Source organism: Strigops habroptila, chromosome 11 (genome assembly GCF_004027225.2).
Source record: "Strigops habroptila isolate Jane chromosome 11, bStrHab1.2.pri, whole genome shotgun sequence".
Taxonomy (NCBI): Eukaryota; Metazoa; Chordata; class Aves; order Psittaciformes; family Psittacidae; genus Strigops; species Strigops habroptila.
Window position 1 is genome coordinate 21236697 of NC_046360.1, and position 18831 is coordinate 21255527.

General features: G+C 41.5%; 1 protein-coding gene across 11 annotated transcripts in view; it reads right to left on the reverse strand.

The window, feature by feature from the left end:
* The window catches only part of DOCK3 (dedicator of cytokinesis 3), a 210935-nt gene extending 192211 nt beyond the window's left edge, over nucleotides 1–18724 (reverse strand). For all 11 annotated transcript variants that reach the window (XM_030502047.1, XM_030502044.1, XM_030502042.1 and 8 more), the window contains exon 1: nucleotides 18216–18724. In XM_030502047.1, coding sequence (XP_030357907.1) covers nucleotides 18216–18252 — 37 coding nt within the window. In that variant the 5' untranslated portion in view covers nucleotides 18253–18724. The remainder of the gene's footprint in view (nucleotides 1–18215) is intronic.
* Between the last annotated feature and the right edge of the window lie 107 nt (nucleotides 18725–18831).

Here is an 18831-nt window from a genome sequence, read left to right on the forward strand (position 1 = left end):
CAAGAGAAACAACTGGCTCGAGACTGGAGAAACACAGACAACATAACCCAAGGAAAGCACTAAGCTTGTCAGCATTCTGGATTCATTCTTTGCCCATGAAGAAAACATAAATATGGATTTCAACCAAAGGAAATCTACTTAATCCTGCTCCCAAAGTGCAGGAACACCAACAACTGCCAAACACTTAACGTGCAGGACGCGATCAAACCTCTAACAGCTTCATCCAGTATTTTAGATGCCAGTATCCTTTAAATATATTCTTTTTCCTAATAGACAGTTTTACCAGAAAGGAAAGGTACAAGCATTTTTAATTTTTAATCTGCTTTGCAAAATAAAATCCTAATTTAAAGCAACGTGACTTTTCTGTACAGACCAACAAAAGTCTAAGGTGTTTTAGTCTTCCTAAAAAATCCAAGTATGTCTCAAACCCACACGATTTTAAAAATCCGGGGTGAAAAGCTACTACTGAGAACACCAGAAAAATACGGAAGTGTTAACACAGTAACAAGATACATTCATTTATGAGAGTAAGTCTACATACATAACTATTAAAAATATATATGACAGTATCACATCAAATTTTCAGGCCATTTTCAACTTTTCTGAAGACGCCAACCAAGGTTATCATGGCACAGAGACACCAGTCTTGGGACACGTGAGTATTAGTGGTTGTAGACAAATGAGTAGTTTGAATTGTAGAGAGATTAATGACTGACTGATCTTACTGAGTCCAACAAGTAACAGCTGGCCTGAAAAACACCACTGCATGTTAACACTGCACTGCAAGTGTTGAATCAGCAAACAGCAGCTGGCTTCCTGTGACAATTATTTACTATATGAAAACTGCTAAATAAAGAATAAGGCCAAGAAAGAAACTGGGTGTGATGCAGCTACTGGTACTCTGGTCATCAAATACCTGCCTCTTACCTAGCAATAAAAAGTGAGCTTGGAACAAAAGCCAAAGGAAAGGGAGCAGGAAAATGCAGTACTGCTTTTTTTTCAATTGCGGATATAATAGATTTTGAAAATATGGCCAAGAATAATGAGTTCACTATATTTAGGCTCACAAAAAGTCACTCTAATAGATCTGTTAGTTTATAGATACTAATTGTCCATTTATAAAAGGGTTCTACTGGTCACACAAAGAAAATATAAGGACTCTACTGCATCAATATGTAATCAGCTTTTTAGAATTCAGAGTAGTCTATTAATAAAACCAGCCAAAGTTCTGTTCTTAGGTCCACTTCAGTCAAAAAAAAGCCTAAACAAACAAAAATCAGAGAACAGAAATGAACTGATCCCATCAGCTGCAGATCCAATCTGGATGATCATTCTCAATTACAAAATAAGTTCTCATACAAAAATACCACCCCCTCATGTTCCTCATTTCAAATTCACACAGCAGTATGAAATCTAATTCCTTCATTGATAAATCTGTAGTCAACAATAAATTACACAAGTCTCTTCTGCTTGACCATTTTAATAATCAATAGGGGGTGTGAATAGCAATATGCTTATTTTCAGAACTATAGAAGCCAAATCTCAAGCACAGCTGAACTTTCCAGCCAGACTAAACCAAAGTCAGGAAAAACTAAGGAAGCCAAATAATGAGGCCAAATAATGAGACCAAATACATCAAACTGTATCTTGTTAAAACTCTTTAACAAGAACACAATTTAACATCTCTGAAATAAAAAAGAATAGTAAAAATAGCTCCTGATTATTACAGAATCTCGGAAATTAGAGGCTATTTTCTAGTATATGATCCCAAAGTTAACTTTCAAAGTCATGGATGTTACTCATTTGTTAACCTAAAAATGCATTATGCAATACAATCTTATTGATGAAGTCACTTTTAGGTACAGAATTCTTCTTAGCAGTATTATTTGAAAAATATGAGCACAAATGTGTGTAGGAAATACGGAATAATTTAACCACTCTGGAGAAAATAATTCACAGCAAGGATTCTGATAACTGATTTCTTTCCTTCCCACAGAGAAATTCATTAGAGCATATGATTGTCCACAAACTGTTCATCAACCAACAAGTCTACAAGAGTCATCTCCCCAGTCACCAGAATACAGAAGTAATGCATCATCAAAATAGGCACAGGGCAAAGCTTTTACCCACCAGGTAACAGACCTGAATGATTCCTCTGGGATTCCAGGACAGACTGCTGAAATACTCAGCATCTATTTCCAGTTATTAAACCCCCTTGCTACCATTCAGGTTTATAAGGAGGTCACAGTTTCCCTGCACAGAATGTAATTTCAGGCAGCAGTTAAACCCAACCTTCTGCCAAAGAGGAATGCTTTCAGGCGCCACTTTCAGGAATTATTTCCAAGTCAGAGGTTCCTTAACTGTGGTACCTGAACTGTATCAAAGTGGGCCACAACAAAAGAAACCCTTCCCTCTGCACCTCTGTAATTTATCAATGAGAAAGACACAAACTAGTTTGCATAAGCAGTTACTCTCGAGCTGCAGCAGAAAGGATGAAGGAACTGGGGGGCATAACATATAAGAACTGATGGCATTGGAATAACAGTTTGGAAAGCCAAAGATCCAGGAGAAGACAGACTCAGAAGGATTTCACTTGCCTACGGACATCCCCTGACACAGTATAAGCTGCTCCATTTTAAGTCACCAGTAGTAAGAGAAACTGCTTCAAAAGAATAAAGGCTCACAGATAAACATGACATCTTAAGAAAGAGTCAGTGCATCTGTGTACAGCTTACTGACACCTCTTACGTTAGATATCTAAAGGAGCTGCTTGCTACATGGACAAAGAAGACGCAGTTGATACAATTCAGTAGGCTTTACAAAATAAGTTCTCAAACAGCCACTGTCAAAAGCTCTTGCAGAAACTGAGAGTGGCTTAGATAAAGTGGGAAGGCATTTGCACAGATAAATGACTAGCAAAAAGATATTAAATAGAAGTAGCAGCTGGTTTTCTTAGTGAAGACAGATTGACCAGCAAGCTCTAATGGGATCTCTGTTGGAGCTGTTTCTGTTTGAACTATTCCTAAATGCTCCAGAAAAGCTGATCATTTAGAAAAGTGACAAAGTTTGTGAAGCCACTCATGCTACTCGGGGTAATAAAGAGTTACCAATGGACCCAAGTAACCACAAGTAGAACTGGCAGATGAACACCACTGAGTTCATTTACATGTTGTATCGTAAGGGACGAACAATCCTCACCTTACATACAAAAAGACTGTCCCTCCCCTTGCTATTACCACACCAAGTGAAACCCTGAAATGTCATCCAGAGTTCTCGAAATAAGCTCAATGCTCAGCCACTGTCCAGCACCACCTGCCCTCACCACTACATCACAGCAGAATCTTGGAGGAAAGATTCTCCAAGATCCTCCATCTTGGAGGAAGGGAAGGGAAGACACCATTACCTCTAGTACTGTACGAAATCCACAATGAGCCCCCATGTGCCGGTTTTCCCCTTCCCCCTTTGTCAAAAAGGTTGGAACAGATTAAGAAAAGGTAGAAAGTGAGCAAGAGAAGGACTGCATAAGGGCTTTTGTATGATTGTTAACCAAGATAGGACTCTACCACCAATAAGACTGACAGCTGAAAGGGGTGGAGAGAGTCTAACTCCTAAGTTGCATGGAGAAGGTGAACAAGGAACAACTGCTGACCATCTCTTCCAGTACAAAAAGCAGAGCAGGACTTTATTAAATAAAGTACTTTTCCACACAGTGAATAAACTGTGCAACTCCTCATGAGGTGTTGGGGGTGATAAAAAAAAAAAATAATAAAAACATACATCACTTGTTCAAAACCAAATTGGGCAAATTAATGGATGTGTAACACCTGAGGCTCTGCAAGTCTCTGACCCAGAAAGCACTGCAGTCTTGGGAAAGCATCACACACGCTCACCTCGCTATGCTACCTACTGTAAATGCCTGCTGCTGGTCACTGTCAAGGGCAGGACACTCAATGAGGAGGGCATGTGGCTGGAGTGTTATGACAGCTCTCATACTGTTATTATGGGATCGCAGCCTGAACTTCTGCTGTCTCTTGCTGTCTATTGATTTGTGACCTCATTTGAACAGTACTCTGGCAAAAAGAGAGAATACAATTCACTGTTAAGAGAAATGCTAAATTAGATTTCATGTGTGTCATTATTCCTTTCTGCTGCCTGCCTAAACAAAAGAGCTGTTTCCACTTCTGCTGTGGTACAATTTAAAATATGGCTTCCTTTTGTAATTCCTACTAATTCAATTCCCTATGTCCCAGCTTCCCCACCCAGTCTCACCTGGGTTGCAATGCTTCCACACATCATTTTTCTTCTCAAATGGATGTCAATTATGCGATAAACATAGTAATAAAAAATGTGTCACATTTTTTACATGAACAGTGGGAAAACCCAAAACAAGAACAGGTAACTGCCAGAGTACCGTCCAGCACAACACAGTCAAATACAGATCATACAGCATCTAGCTGCTAATTCCCCTGAAACAGCAGTTTTTCTTAGCCTATACATAGGAATGTTTTGCAGCACAATGAACTGCCTCAGGCATGTGCCTTCTCACATGCTTTCTGGTTTTTTCAACCTATTTCTACACATTGTAGTTAAGCCTACAAAAATATTTTGACATTGCCTAATGTTCTATTTACAAGATAAAACAACAGTTCAGCCCATAATAAGGAAATTGTTTATTTTCATAAAAGAACAGAGCCCTTTTCCTGCCCTTTCCCTCCCCACCATCCAAGATGTACCAATGGAAATTGGAAGTATTAATTTAGATGAAGGCTGAGAAACAAAAATCAATTCCGGAGGTTTCCATTGTCCCCTTTTCCTTCTCCAAATCTAAATTAGGCTTCTCTAATCATGAAGTTGGACTTTCTAAAACTATTATTTATTTCTCATGTTTTCTCTTCCCCAGTAGAAATCATTGCTGCTAGAACAGATCCAATATGCTAAACCACGTTGTTTATTCTAAGATGTTGGTGAGGCCATGATTTAATGAACTCTATGGGTTATCTTCGGGAAAAAACCCACATTTCATATTATCAGCTGTGAACATGCTTTTTTTTTGTTTGTTTCACGGGGTCTTTTTTAGTTGCATAACGTGACAACAGAAAGTTCTTAAACTCCTTCCACTGTAACAATCATAATTTTGCAAACTTTCAACAAATCTCTATTTACTCATTACTGGCTTCAAAAGACACATGTCCTTGGCCTTTGTGACAGTTTTTTCCAGTTCTCAACTATCGTGGGTTCAGCTACACAGCACTGCACCAGCTATGAAGAAAGAGAAAAATAACTGCTACAGCTGAACCCAGGACATCAACTCATTATTATTATCTGTCTTACTAAAATTCTGGTAACTTGCAATATTTTTAGCTGGCACTCACAGAACAAGCATTTCAGATTAAAGCCTGCCATTTAATTTCTGTAAATGCTTTGTACTACACTCAGCCTGCAGTTATTCAGGTTCTGCACTGATCATGTCCTAAGTATATCTTTGACCAAATTAATTTCAGAAGGAATGGCAAGGGTATTGCATGGCGGAAGCACAGCTGCAGTTGTGTTGTTCTACACCCAGATTACTTAGCTCCATACCCTACCAATTCATGATCACAGTGAGCAGATACTGAACCGTTCTAAGCTACAAATGTCAAAGTTTTCCAATGTCGAAGTTTTCCAAATTTATGCTTTATAACACATAACCACATTTTAAACTCACAACTCTTATCAGCTAAGAATTTGATGTTCTTTTTTACTTTGGATAAACACATACAACAAACTCTTAAATTGCACATGAAATAAAACATTTCATATTTAACTACTAGTAGTTCTCACTATTACTAGTTAACATGGAGTAAGTCAATCGCTGAGCCTAAGATTGATTAATATTGATTGAACTTTAAGAAAATAATGTGATTACTTCAGACTAATAAATTAATGTTATGATGAGGATGTTTCTTTCCTTAAAATGTGGTTTTGGTATTAATCCATCTATTAAAAGTGTCTAGTATCAAACAGTATAAGCTAGTCTCAACAGCTGAATAACTTTATTTTCTTCCCAGATGATAATTAAGGCTCCATGTAACATAATGTCAGAGTCACTGAAGTAGGTGAGGTGGCTTTAAACCCTATATCTTTTCCCTAACAGAGGCTAAAACAGGAGGTGGAAGAAGGGTGTTAGATTAGGGCAAGGATGTAGCTTTCCCCAGCTTGAGTCATCTGTGGATTGGGACTTCCTAAAGTAGAAGGTTTGATTAGTATTAATTTTATATATATATTTAAGGCACTTTCTATGCTTTTTCTTCTACAGAGCCAGCCACATATTCTTGAATCCTATCAACATCACCCCAGAACTCCAAGCCTCACTTATGCATCATATAGAAAGCAGTTTTTAGTTGTTGCGATCCAGCATCGCCGATGCCTCTGGGAATTGTGTTAAAACAGAGTGAACAATCAATTTCTATTCCTCCACTCCACAGTAGTTATGGGTTTAGAATCTTCCAAACTACCTTTTCTTAATAATTTCTTTTCGAAGAAGGGTGCCAGATGCTGCTCATTATTTGTGTTCAGATATGGCTGACAAGGCAAAGCCTTTAAGCCACAACAATGTAACCAAACATGGAAAAAAACCAACATTGATAGAAGTTACCACGCAGAGGAAAAGACAGCCAGAGTCAAGATTTAGCTTTACCTTTCTCTGAGGCAACTGTGTTGCACAATCATGCCTACAGGCAGCAAAGAATTAATACTTTCCAAACCACCACATACCTTCCCACCTGAGCCCCTCAGAACTACCAACCTTTTCCCAACAAAAAGGGGTAGTTCTTGCAAACAGAAAATTGTGGGTTTAATAATTTAAAAGACAAAAATACAGTTTATGAAGGAAAAAATTCTTCACATTCTAGTAACGGATTAAAGGCCAATGTAATTAATTTTTTGTGGAAGTGCTTGATTAAAGCTGGCAGCCTCATAAATTGCACAGTTAGACTCTGATGGTATTTGACAAGGAAGCAGAACGACAAGGAAATTAAAATTAAAACATTTTCATTTTATTCTACAAATACCTAGAAGAATGTTTTCACCTTCCCAGTGTAGCTTCCAAGTATTTAAATGATTAATTGTGGGTGAGGGTTTCAATTATTTGCCCAAAATGATGTTGATACACACAGATTTCTTTGTAAGTTCAGGCCGCATTCAGCGAGTATGCTTACAAAGGAAAGAGGGAACAAACCCCAGACTTCTAAAACGTTCTGTTGTTTAAGCAAGATGGGCAATATGAAGAAAAAAGGTATGAAGGAGAGTACGTATCCAATTGACTACCCAAATAAAACACAAGGTTTTTGCAGCAAGGGGCATTTCTTGCAGAGTATATGGGTACACATGAGACAGAACAGCGCTCTAATCCGATTGGAACTGCCAGGCACTAATGTAATACACACACACACAAAAAAAAAAAGATTATCGAAAGCTGATTAAAAGCCATCCAAACATTACAATTGAAGAGTAGGGATTAAACAAAAGACATGATTTAGAAGAGGGCTAAACAATTTTTTGACCTTATTAATGGTCTGAATGAACTTTTCTGCAAAACCTTGAGGAAGAAAAATATACTTCGGCAATCTGTTACACTTTGGGTTCTGTGTATTACCAAAATTACACTACAATTAAGTGAAGGTATTTCAGGTTGGTTAGGGAGCAGTGGCAGTTGCTAGGCAGCATCTGCTCCTGTCAGAGATGCTTCTTTCTTTGTGCAGTACAGAACCTCAGCCAGGAACACTGCCACCAATGGATTATTACAAGGCAGCTTACTGCCATCACATGGCATCTGCAAAGTGCTCAAACTGCTGCCTAGCAACACCGCCTCTTTCTACTGAGTCATGCCATCACTATGAAAATATTCATGTAAAAAAGAAACAGATGCCTGAGAAGAAGGTGATCATTCACTAGCAAAGTGAATTATTGCTAGCATCCTTCCCCTACCCTCCGAGGTAAAAATAGAGATTAGGCTGGAAAATCATGAGCTGTTTAAAATAGTTTTGCACATCCTGGTGGCATGAGGTAGAATTGAAGCAACAGATCAAAAGCCCACAGCAGTGTCCACTACCTTACCTATATTAACGGACTGATTTTGAGCTTCTAGCTTTGCAGGCATCCATCCTAGTTACTCATCCCCTTCCTATAAATCTGTACCAGTTCATTCAACTTCTACTCTGGCAGCATAGAAGTCCTTCACCCATACATCATTCCCTCTCTGTGAGAAGTAAATGTGCCAGTTCCTTTTTCTCCCTTTTAAGCAGAGACAAAAGGCTGTTTCAGTTTCGGAAACCCTTCTCCCTCTTTCCACTACCTAACTTGCAAAGAGGAGAAAAACACTGACTATACCACCCCTTGCATAGAGGAGTGTGGAGTCATTCTCCACTGTTGCATTCCACGGAATGCAAATGTGAGCCAAAAATGGCTGCATTTTATTGCTGAACACTAGGAAACCAAGTAAGAAACCAATCAAGTTTTGAATATCCTGGAGGTTGAAGATTGCAATACCTCTCCAGCAACCTGCTCCAGTGCTGTACCATATACATTGTGGAAATCGATGTCCCTTACTGTAATTCACCACCACTGCTCCTCCTTTCACTGTGCAGAAGTGTTTGGCTCTGTCTTCTCCATAACTCCCTCAAAGGTGGCTAACCACAAACCAGACTCCTTCTTATCCTCCTTTTCTACAGGTCTTACCACCCTAGATCTCACAGATCTTCCTCTCTCATCGTTTGCTCCAGCCTCTTAAACATTTCTTAATCTCATCCCTCATACTATGTGATATAGTGCTCTAGATGAGGCCCCAAGAGTGATTCCCCAAAGGAGGAAATGATCACTTCCATCAACATCCTGGTCATACAGGAATGCAGCCTGATAAGCAGCTAGCTACAAGAGAGCACCACTGATTCATGTTCACATATGCAAAAATATAGCTATTATCCCACAGCATTTTATATACCATCCCATTTTACAATGACTACATCGTAAGACTTTCAGTCCTCCTGTCTAACTGTTAAATAAGTTCATAACATGCTAAAGTTACCTTGACATTTACAGTCAGTAAATGAGGATGAGGAGGAGGAAGGGAAGAATAGGGCAGATTTATAGAAGTACATTTATCAGAATACCAGCTCCTGCATCTTAGTTGAAAACTGTGTTTTAGCCTATACTTGCTTGTCTGCCACATAAGAACTTTTGTGGACATCTCAAGACAGCTTAGAAGACTGCTAAAAAAACCTTTCAACCCACACGCAAGAACATTGGCCCTTTTGGTAAACTATTTGCTACTAAGATACAAAAAAAGTGAACTATTTGCCTGACATAACTGAAGATGCTTTTTTTTTTTTCCATGAGACCTAATGAATTTTTACCTCTTCTAATCTTGACTTAAGCAAACATACATTATTTAATATTGTCAACATCATCTGAAACACTGACAATATCTTTTTTCTCTTATTACATCCTCCACTCAGGTTGAAACAATTTTTTTTCCTTCATTATTAAGAGAAGATGACTGTCTTGTGTCAACAACCTGAAATGTAGTCAGTCCAGAACTGAAAAAAAACCCCAAAACAACCCAAAATCAGAAACTGCAGTTTAGGGCCCTGCTGTGATGCACAAATTTAGAGACAGAAGCCTATTTATTACCCCACTTCTCCAGAGTCAAAAAAGAAGCTGCTTCTGCAAGACCAATGCTTCAAAATAGAGTCTTCCTTGGTGTAAAACCCTTGGACCACAGAGATACCCATATACTTATCAGAAAGGAAAAAAACCCCAAACCACATACCAAAACACCACCCCAACACATAAGCAACTTTGATCATAATTCTAATCAGATCAACATACTCATAAAGGCTGAAACAGAACAGCAAGTGGGCAGAACGGATAGCTGCAGACTACTACACGCATGACAGGGCGATGAGGAGTACTAGTGACAGCAGAGCACAAGCTGTTCCAAGCGGATGCTGAGCTGCGTGGTCAGCAGACAGCAGGTCCAAGCACATCAGCTCACAGAGCTGGTCTCTCTGTGCCCAGGGCCAGCTCTTCCCATGCTAATGAGCCAGCCAATGCAGCTTTTAAACAGAAACATGGGCACACAGACGATTCACCTACTCATTCTCTTCATGCCAGGCGCACAGGTAGATGCAGCTCTGCTTGGTACAGTATGTATATTATATACACAAACTTACATAAATGAGAACATGTGCGTTGGTGAAGTGAGCAACTTGATGCAGACACTTCCATAGGCATTTTCTCCACAAAGGAAGAGATGGGTGAAATAGAAACATCTCCTCCTATCCTCCCAGATCCAGACACAGTTACTGCAAACATACACACTGCTCTTTACAGGGATTATTAACACTGTCTGTGATAGTCTTTTATGAAAGGTTTTCTGCTCCCTTACAACTCATTTTGGTAGACCACATGCCCCAGCAAGGCAAAGGGCTGTAGACAACCCAATACGCAAATAGGCCTGTAAAAAGTTATACATGGCTTTCAGTGGGCTTCTATTTAACAGTTCTTCTGGTTCCTCTGACATGTATGTAAGGCTTCATTTATCCAGATCAGAAGTCTGAAAGGGCAGGTACACTACATTAACAGCTGGCATAAATCTCTCATTCATAACACAATTAGAGGGAAGAGCGAGGCCCCTGCTGTTCAAATACACAGAAACAAGAGCTTTCTAGAACAGTAAGCCACCTGCCAAAGCACGGTGAACTACAGTCCAGCATGCTGGGTGCTATCTTCAAAACAAAGAAAATAAAACAATTCACCACTCCATCAACTACCTGTGGCCAACACTTAAAGTGTTTAAGTACATAAACTTCCTTATAACATCTAGACAAACCTTTTATTGTTGTTTCAGAGAGTAAGTGGTATCACCTTACCTCTGAAAGCAGAATGATGACCTCCTTTTAAGCACCAAGAGTTAGCTGGCACCACTTCGTAAGCTTTACTTAAGGCTTAATATCCAGAAACACTCCAGAAATGAAAATGCAGTCAAATGCTGAAGCGGGGCAAAAGGGAAGTCTTATCCTTGTAATAAGTAATCACAACTACACTGGAGAGCACTTGGTCTGCTCAAACCCACAGTTACCACTCTTTCTAATACCCTCAGTAAGTTTTGACTAAAAAGACTTGCTGTTTAAACAAATCCTAAAATATGTCTAAGAGGAAGCAATTACAGCTAAAAAACTTAAAGAGATGCTTTCAGGATCTCAGAAGAGATCATAACATTCATTTTGACATGCAAAAATCTGAACAAAAGTTTGATTTTAACATCAGTCACTTGAGTGAGATATTTTATCTCTTTGCCTTGAGTTTCAGTGATCATATTGATTTTGAAACAACAAATAAAATAAAAAAGTAGTGATATTAAAGCTGATTCATAACTTAAAAACAATCAGTGGAAAGACTGCTGTCAGTTGCAACTGGTTTTGAACCAAGATCCTACTGTATGCTTCCCTTAGCCTCTTCATCAGTGAATATCACAGCTGAGAGAAGAACACAATAAACTTAATTCACTACACAAATTAACAAAATTGCTCTGAAGCAGGAAAAAGTTGCATCAGGCTCTTTAACAGCTGAATAATCTTCAAAAGACTTTTCATTCTTTGGTCAGTGTTTTCATATCCACATCTGAAAAGAGCTCCCATTTCTCAAAAGAACAAAGCTATGAAATGTGTATGGATAACTCTACTTGTTGGAGGCCATCAGGCATTTACAGCTCCTCCACATATGAGCTATGTTCCAAATAACTAGAATATTACTCAGAAAAGCTTGTGTACCTACATGTTGTCGTGCATATGAAGACAAAGAACTCTTCCTCTTTCCCAATTATCCCCTTTCTGTGGCCTTTTAAAGGCCATCAAATACATGGTAGAGAATTTTCTAGACCACAAGTTCTGGTCATAGTTCTTACATGTTTCCCTGATGCTTATACTGAAGTCTGACTTTTAAGTACAGAATTGCTGAAAAGAAGGGCTTTGAAAGAGTGAGACTCAAGTCCAGCCGAGCTGTGCTACTGACTGTAAACTAAGAAACCTACCTTCAGAAGGATTAGTAAGAATAGCATCTTTCCTCTCTTCCTCCTACATACAAGTGCAAACCACAACCTGCACCATCATCACCCCACACTCACACACCAAATTCCTATGCCTTAAATTATTCAAAAGAGAAACAACTTCAAATTTTCCACACTAATTTCATGCTGAAGAATCCCCCTTCCTGTACTACAGACTTGACAATGAATTTACACCCAAAGCATACAAATAAGTAACACCAAAGAATCACCTAAATTATCCAAGAACAACGAACATTCAAGGCATGCTGTCACATACCATGTTTTTAATTGTAATTGACACCTGCTGCATTAAAAAAAAGAAAGAAAAATAACTTGTTCTTCAAATAAATATAAAAAGCCTGGTTTCCTACCAATGGATATCCATATTCCCTCCATTTCTCTCACAGTCCCCTGACAAACCAAACAGAACCATTGGACTTTTAATCTTTCACTATGCCCAGCCCTGTTCTTGAGCACTCCTGTCTATAGAACCCCCCCCCCTTAACAGTTCTCCTTCACATTCTCCAGCAAACAATCAAAAAAGTTGCACCAGGAAGGGCCCTGACAGAACTTCATTATCCATTCTTTTCACCAAGTCAGTAGCTGCTTATCTGCACTACTATCCATGCTTACTGTAGCAAGTTCTTTCTTTCCCACCCAGCCATTGATTTTCATTAAGTCTGTAGGAAATGTATGCCTGAGACAGCCAATTCTCAACATAAATGTCTCTTATCACTGGATGAGAGGCACTGTTAGGAAGTCTGAACACTTGGACTTCCAACCTTAGGAAATCGGTATGAATATAAAATCCATTCTGCACTGCGGATAAGGTCAGAGAGGAACCACTTTTGCCCTCCTACTGGCAAGCAGCTGAAGTCTTGAAGGTCTTAACTGAATATGTAATGTGGCATAACTACAAATAAATGGATAAAATTGCTCTCACAACCATCAAAGCATCAAACATTAAACCCCATATTGCGATACTATCACTTCTTACTCTAAGATCACGCCCATATTCCCATGCAAACCATGCGATAAACTGCCAAATACACGTCATTCCTTGTCTTTGCAAGCAAGTTGAAAAGCTGTTTCTCAACCTCATTCCTCCTGTATTTAGAAAGTTTGCACTAATTTCTACTGTACATGTATTTGTGGACAACTGGTATTGAGATTATCTCAAACTAGTAACACCTTACAGATTAATTCTCACCCAGTTCTGCAGACCAGGTATTCACAAGAGTAACCACAATGTCTTTTGGCTAGTCTCTTCTAGGATAAATGAGCCAAAATATACTAATCTCTTCCCACAAAACAGTGCATTTAATCTCCAAGTTATATGACAACAGTAGAAATACAGACTTAGGCTAGACTGAAACTGAAATTACCCACTACATTACTAAACCTCAAAAACTTTCCTGTCTATGCTGAAAGTCTCCAGTTGGGTGCATCTTGGGAGTTGCTCTTTTCCAGAGACATTTCAAGGTGTGATTCATTTCTCATTCAGCCAAATAACACATATACATTTCCTTTATGACCCCTGCCTGACAAACTCCTTTGTTCATTCTGAAGTCCTAAGGGTAAAAAAAGGCCCACAGGGGCAAAGCCCACAGATCATCTGGTCTTCCTGACTAATGAGCAAGTCCCTAGGTATTGCCACCACCCCCAAAACAGCACTGCACAGAAGGTTTACAAGTACATCCCTCCATGTAGCTTTGGTTCCAGGACAGCTCACTAAAGAATATCCTTAGTCACCTCCCTCCTGCTGCCAGACAAGTAGAGTTTCTGGCAATAGGGTACAAAAGAGAAGATGAAATACAATATATGTCCCATAACACAGAACCCAGCTGCAATGATTGATGTCACTTCCCAGATTACTGAAGATGGACTTTTTCCTAATTTGGGAGAGGGACTTTTTTATCTTTCTCTGAAACTTTTCATTTTGAACCTATAACAAACTGCTTCAGTGGTACAGAGAAACTGCAATATCAATCAACGCAAAGCACTTCCTTGTTTAGCAGCTGCCTTCCATGTGAACAGGTAGGAACAGAGCAGAAGTTCTGCAGTCCTGTTTTTCCAAACACGAATGAGTTGGGAAGTGTGCAAGCCAAAATTTAGAGATAGCGGAAGAAAAATAAATCAAAACTCAAGATAGTGATCAAAAGCAGAAGCTGCAGCACAGAACTGTAACTAGGACATTGCAATGTTACATCTTTTCTTAGTAGGAGCAAGGTGCAGTTGCTACTAGTTATATGTATTTGTGCTTATGTATTTGGTTTTTATTGTTATCATTAAAGCGGTGAAAACAAAGATAAAAATTCATTTTAAGTGATACAATTACCAGATTTTAACACCAATTCTTTGAATAAACTAGGAGTGAGTGCTGTGTATGCAGGCAGGTTTTCCTTCTCCACATACATATTTAATATGGTCTGCCATACAAAGTACAGGATTAACTACATTTAAAAACAAACAAAAAACCCCCCAAACTTTCTTGTGAATCACCTAAACGTGCTCCTTGCACAAAACTAAAGCAGCAGAAACTGACAGCCTAATGAAATACATAATCAGCTCTCACACATTTGCCAAATTTTAATTAGCAGTTATTTACTAAAGAGTTCTCTCTGCTTTTTCTTTTAATTCATTATTATTTAATACTTGCTTCAGAAGACTAATGTAACTAATCAGATCACTTTAGTAAATACTTTCTTAGAGACAGAGACTGCTTTAAAAACACTAAAACACTAGAGGGCTAGAGAGCTAGCGATCTTCAGTAACCAGTTTAGAAATCTCACTCATTGTTTTCGTAACTGGTCATCTTCAGCATCTGTGGAAAAACTGTTTGCCTTTCAACAGAGTCTGAAGTTCTAAAAGCGTAGTTAGAATCAGAGCCACTGAACATAAGTATTTCTAAATAGAACAGAAGGGAATTATTCACGACAGCTACCAGGTAGTTGCTATAGTAGCTGAGAAATACAACCAAAGAAGAACTTTAGTGTTGCTAGAGGAGTGTTCAGTTTAATTATTTATTTATAAATATCCTGAGTAATCCTTTAATATCTTTGTTGCAGAAGTATACAATGACTTGCACAAGAATTGGGCAATACAACAAGCGTTCTACAACTGTAAGCACTGAAAGCTTCTTTTAATCACAGCTAGACAAGTAAAGAGAACTTCAGAATGCACCACTGGACTTGCACGTGAGTAAATTTAACCTGTTCTCTCGCAGTCAAGAGCCTGTGCAAAGTCAAGAGCCTGTAAAAGGTTATCTGTAAAGAGGCTCCAGCAAGCAGGTAAGAAATGTCTTTGGCTTAAACTCTTTGAAAGCCACTGCAGAATACAAAGCCCTTCTATACCCACATAGTTGAGAGAAGGAACGCGGTGTCTTTCTGAAGGAACAATTTCCATAAATCAATATCTCTCAGCCAACTACCTAGATAAGAAGATGACACAGATTTTAATTTACTTTCAAAGAGAACAGCATCAGAATTAACTACTTTATATGATATTTTCACTTTCCTTGATATACATGAACAGGTATGTACAGGTCCTGGATGCCCAGAGATACCTTCGCATTTCACCAGAAAGCTCTTTGTGTTATTCCAGTTGCAGAAATAACTCCTTTTTTCCCTCCCAGCTTACACGTACAGGGACATAAAGTCTGTTACCTTAATCCAAACGCAGAACAAAAATTTTTCATGGTTTAACAAGAGCACAGAGACAACACACAGGGCTTGGGATAGACAGTGGTCAAAATAAAACAACTAAAGCCCAAGACATAACCTTCATCCCAGCAACTCATGAACTCATGCCAAGAAAATTATTTTTGCAAATATTATTTGTGAAATCAGGATAACTTACATCACGAAAAAAAAACAACAACAACCAACCCAACTTCCCCCACCCCATCTATAGACAAGCTCCTCCAAAATGCACAAACCCAACCCCTCCAACAAGGAACAAGAGATCTGCTTTTGAAACACTGGTCCTCAACTGAGACTCTTCTCCCCCCTTGTAAACTCCAGGCCTAAGCAGCATTTTTCACCTATTCTCACTCTCCGGAGGCTTATCAACCAAAGAAAAGTAATTAAAGCTGCTTAAGAATCAAACAAACTTGCCCGGAGATCACCAAAGTTCTTCAGACTTGGCCATTATCTCAGACCTACCGATATGTGCGTTGTCTGAAAAAGAAAATCCAACTTCACAGGAATATTCTCAAGGCTACAGACTATTCATTGAAATAACACTTGTTTTCACTCACTACACTCTCTTCCGGCTGCCTCCTCTAGACTTGTTTACAGCCTGAATGGAGATTTCCTACCCTTTCCTCGCATGCGTCTGTGTAAAAACAATTAGTTCACCTACTTTCCGATTCAGGTAGCATACATGTTTTCTTATTTGAGAGCACAGGCCAAACACAAACAAACAAAACTGATTATGAAACCCTGCAACACAGCACAGAAAAAAGACAATGTAACTGCAACAGAGGAAAACCAACCAGACTTGAGAAATTAATTTTTTTGTTTTTCCCAAGTATCTATCACAATGACACCAGCAAGTTTAGTGCTAGGACAACGGAGGTGATCTTTCACCAATAGGTAAGGTATAAGCAAGTCTGGATGCTTCGTATTCTCTGAACATCCATCTGGCTGAGACATAACAAAGCTTGTTAACTTTATATACTCCCAGTGACATAGCAACAGTACTGTAAGTAATGACTTGTGTTATTTTATGCCACTTGTGTATATTGCCCTTAGATGAGAACCTCTAAGTGTTCTCATCTAACACACTTTGGTGGTTTTTTTATTTAAAGAGTGAATTCTGTACTTCTATTCACCATGAATGTGCTGAATGTACTTAAGCTAAATATTTCTTGCAAAGAAAAAAAAAACTAACAAAAAGTACTGATCCATTTTGCTGCTTGTTAACTGCCCGCTCAAAACGTGCTGTAAATATTCGCCGGCATTAACTGCCCACAAGTCAACTGTCCAAATCTCACTTTGACAGTCCGGGTTCACCGACCTTTGCAGCAACTTTGTTGATATTCATATTAAATATTCGCAGAAATTGATCATTGCTGCACATTGTGGAACTTAAAAATCAATATGAACAATTGACAAGTATAAATTTAATGAAGCATTTAGGTAACTAATGAGGGCAGATCCACCTCCTTACATTATTATACAAGTCAACAAGGTTGGGTTTTTTTATTATATCAAAATAAAGGAAAGGGGAGTTAAGGACAGTCCGTGTCCTCCTTCCACCTCACGAGGTGTTACATTTCTGCTCTCCTCAGAAATTACTGCACACTAAAATTAACAAAACAAACAACCCCAACGCCACCAGCGATGGTCTCCCACCGGCGCAAACGCGATTCGCGGTGGCAGTAAAACGTGATTCACCGCAAACAACCTAAAATACCGACACGACGCGCTCGGGGGCACAGGGAGCCGCTGGCAGGGCGGGCAGTGCGCCACGGGCATCGCGGCCCGGCCCGGCCCGGCCGAACGGAGCCGCCGGCAGCACCGGGCCCGCTGCCGCCGAGCAGGTGCATCACCGACGCCCCCTAATGCCACCGCGCCACAGCCGTTCCCTCGCCCGAAAACTCCACATCAACAAGATCACCACAAACCGCAGATTAAAACGGAGCGGAAAAAAAGGAATCGGGGGCTTAAGTAGATTAAGGGCTCAGCGACTCATTTTCCGATTATTTATGCCATCGGGACCCGAAAGTCCACTTTTTTCTCGCGGCCCGTGGCTTCCCGGCGGAAGAACTCGGGGCGATAGCCCAGGTCGGAGCACACGCTGACGGGATGCCGGGCTCTGCGGGCAGGGGAGGCGGCGGGCACGGCCCATTCCGCTGTCCCCAGCAGCCTCCCACAGCCCCACCGGCAGAACGGGAGGGACGGAGCCCGCCACCCCCCTTCGCCATCTCCCCGCTCTCTACCTGCGGGGCAGCGGGAGGGGCAGCGCCGCTGAGGCGACCATCGCCGCCCCTCAGAGAGACGGCGGCGGACTGAGAGGGGTGGGGGGGAGCAGCCGCCGCTGCCTCCCCTCAGCCCCCGGGGTCCGGCCGCTGCGGAGAGCCGCGGGAGGGGGGTCGGCGGGGCGGGGGAAGGGATGTGGCAGCACCTACCCACGCCGTATTTCTCCTCCTCGGTCGGGCTCCACATGCTGCTGCGGCGGCAGCCGACCTCGGCCGCGGCTCCCCTGGGCAGATCGAGGCGGGCGAGCGCCGATCATGGAGCGGGGGCGGCTGCTCCCGCTCCCCCCTCTCCGCGGGGGCGCTGCTCCGCGGCCGCCGCGCCGGCAGCCCGCGCCTCACGCTCCGGACGGGGCTGCGCGCAGGGGCCGCTTCGCCGCTGCCGGGGGACGGGGAGGGGGGAGGTCGCCCCCCGCCCGCCCGGGCAGCAACAGCTGCCGCTCCCCTCAGCACCCGGGGGGCACCCGCCGCCGGCCCAGCGCCTCTGCTAGCGCGGCCCCGCCGCCCCAGCGGGCTCCCGCCGCGGCGGCCCCGCGGAGCTCGGCGGCCCCTCAGCCTCCTCCTCGCCGCTCCCGCCGCCGCCGCCGTCGCCACCGCCGAAGGACTCCGGCTGCCGCGCCCCCCCCCCGCTCCCGGTGGAGCCCGGCGCGCATGCGCGGCTCGCGCCGCCTCACTGGCCCCCCCCTCCCTCCCCGCCCCGCGCGGCCGCACGAGGCGCGCGCGGGCGCGAGGCGCGGGGGTGGCGGCGCGTAGCCCGGAGAAAGGGGGG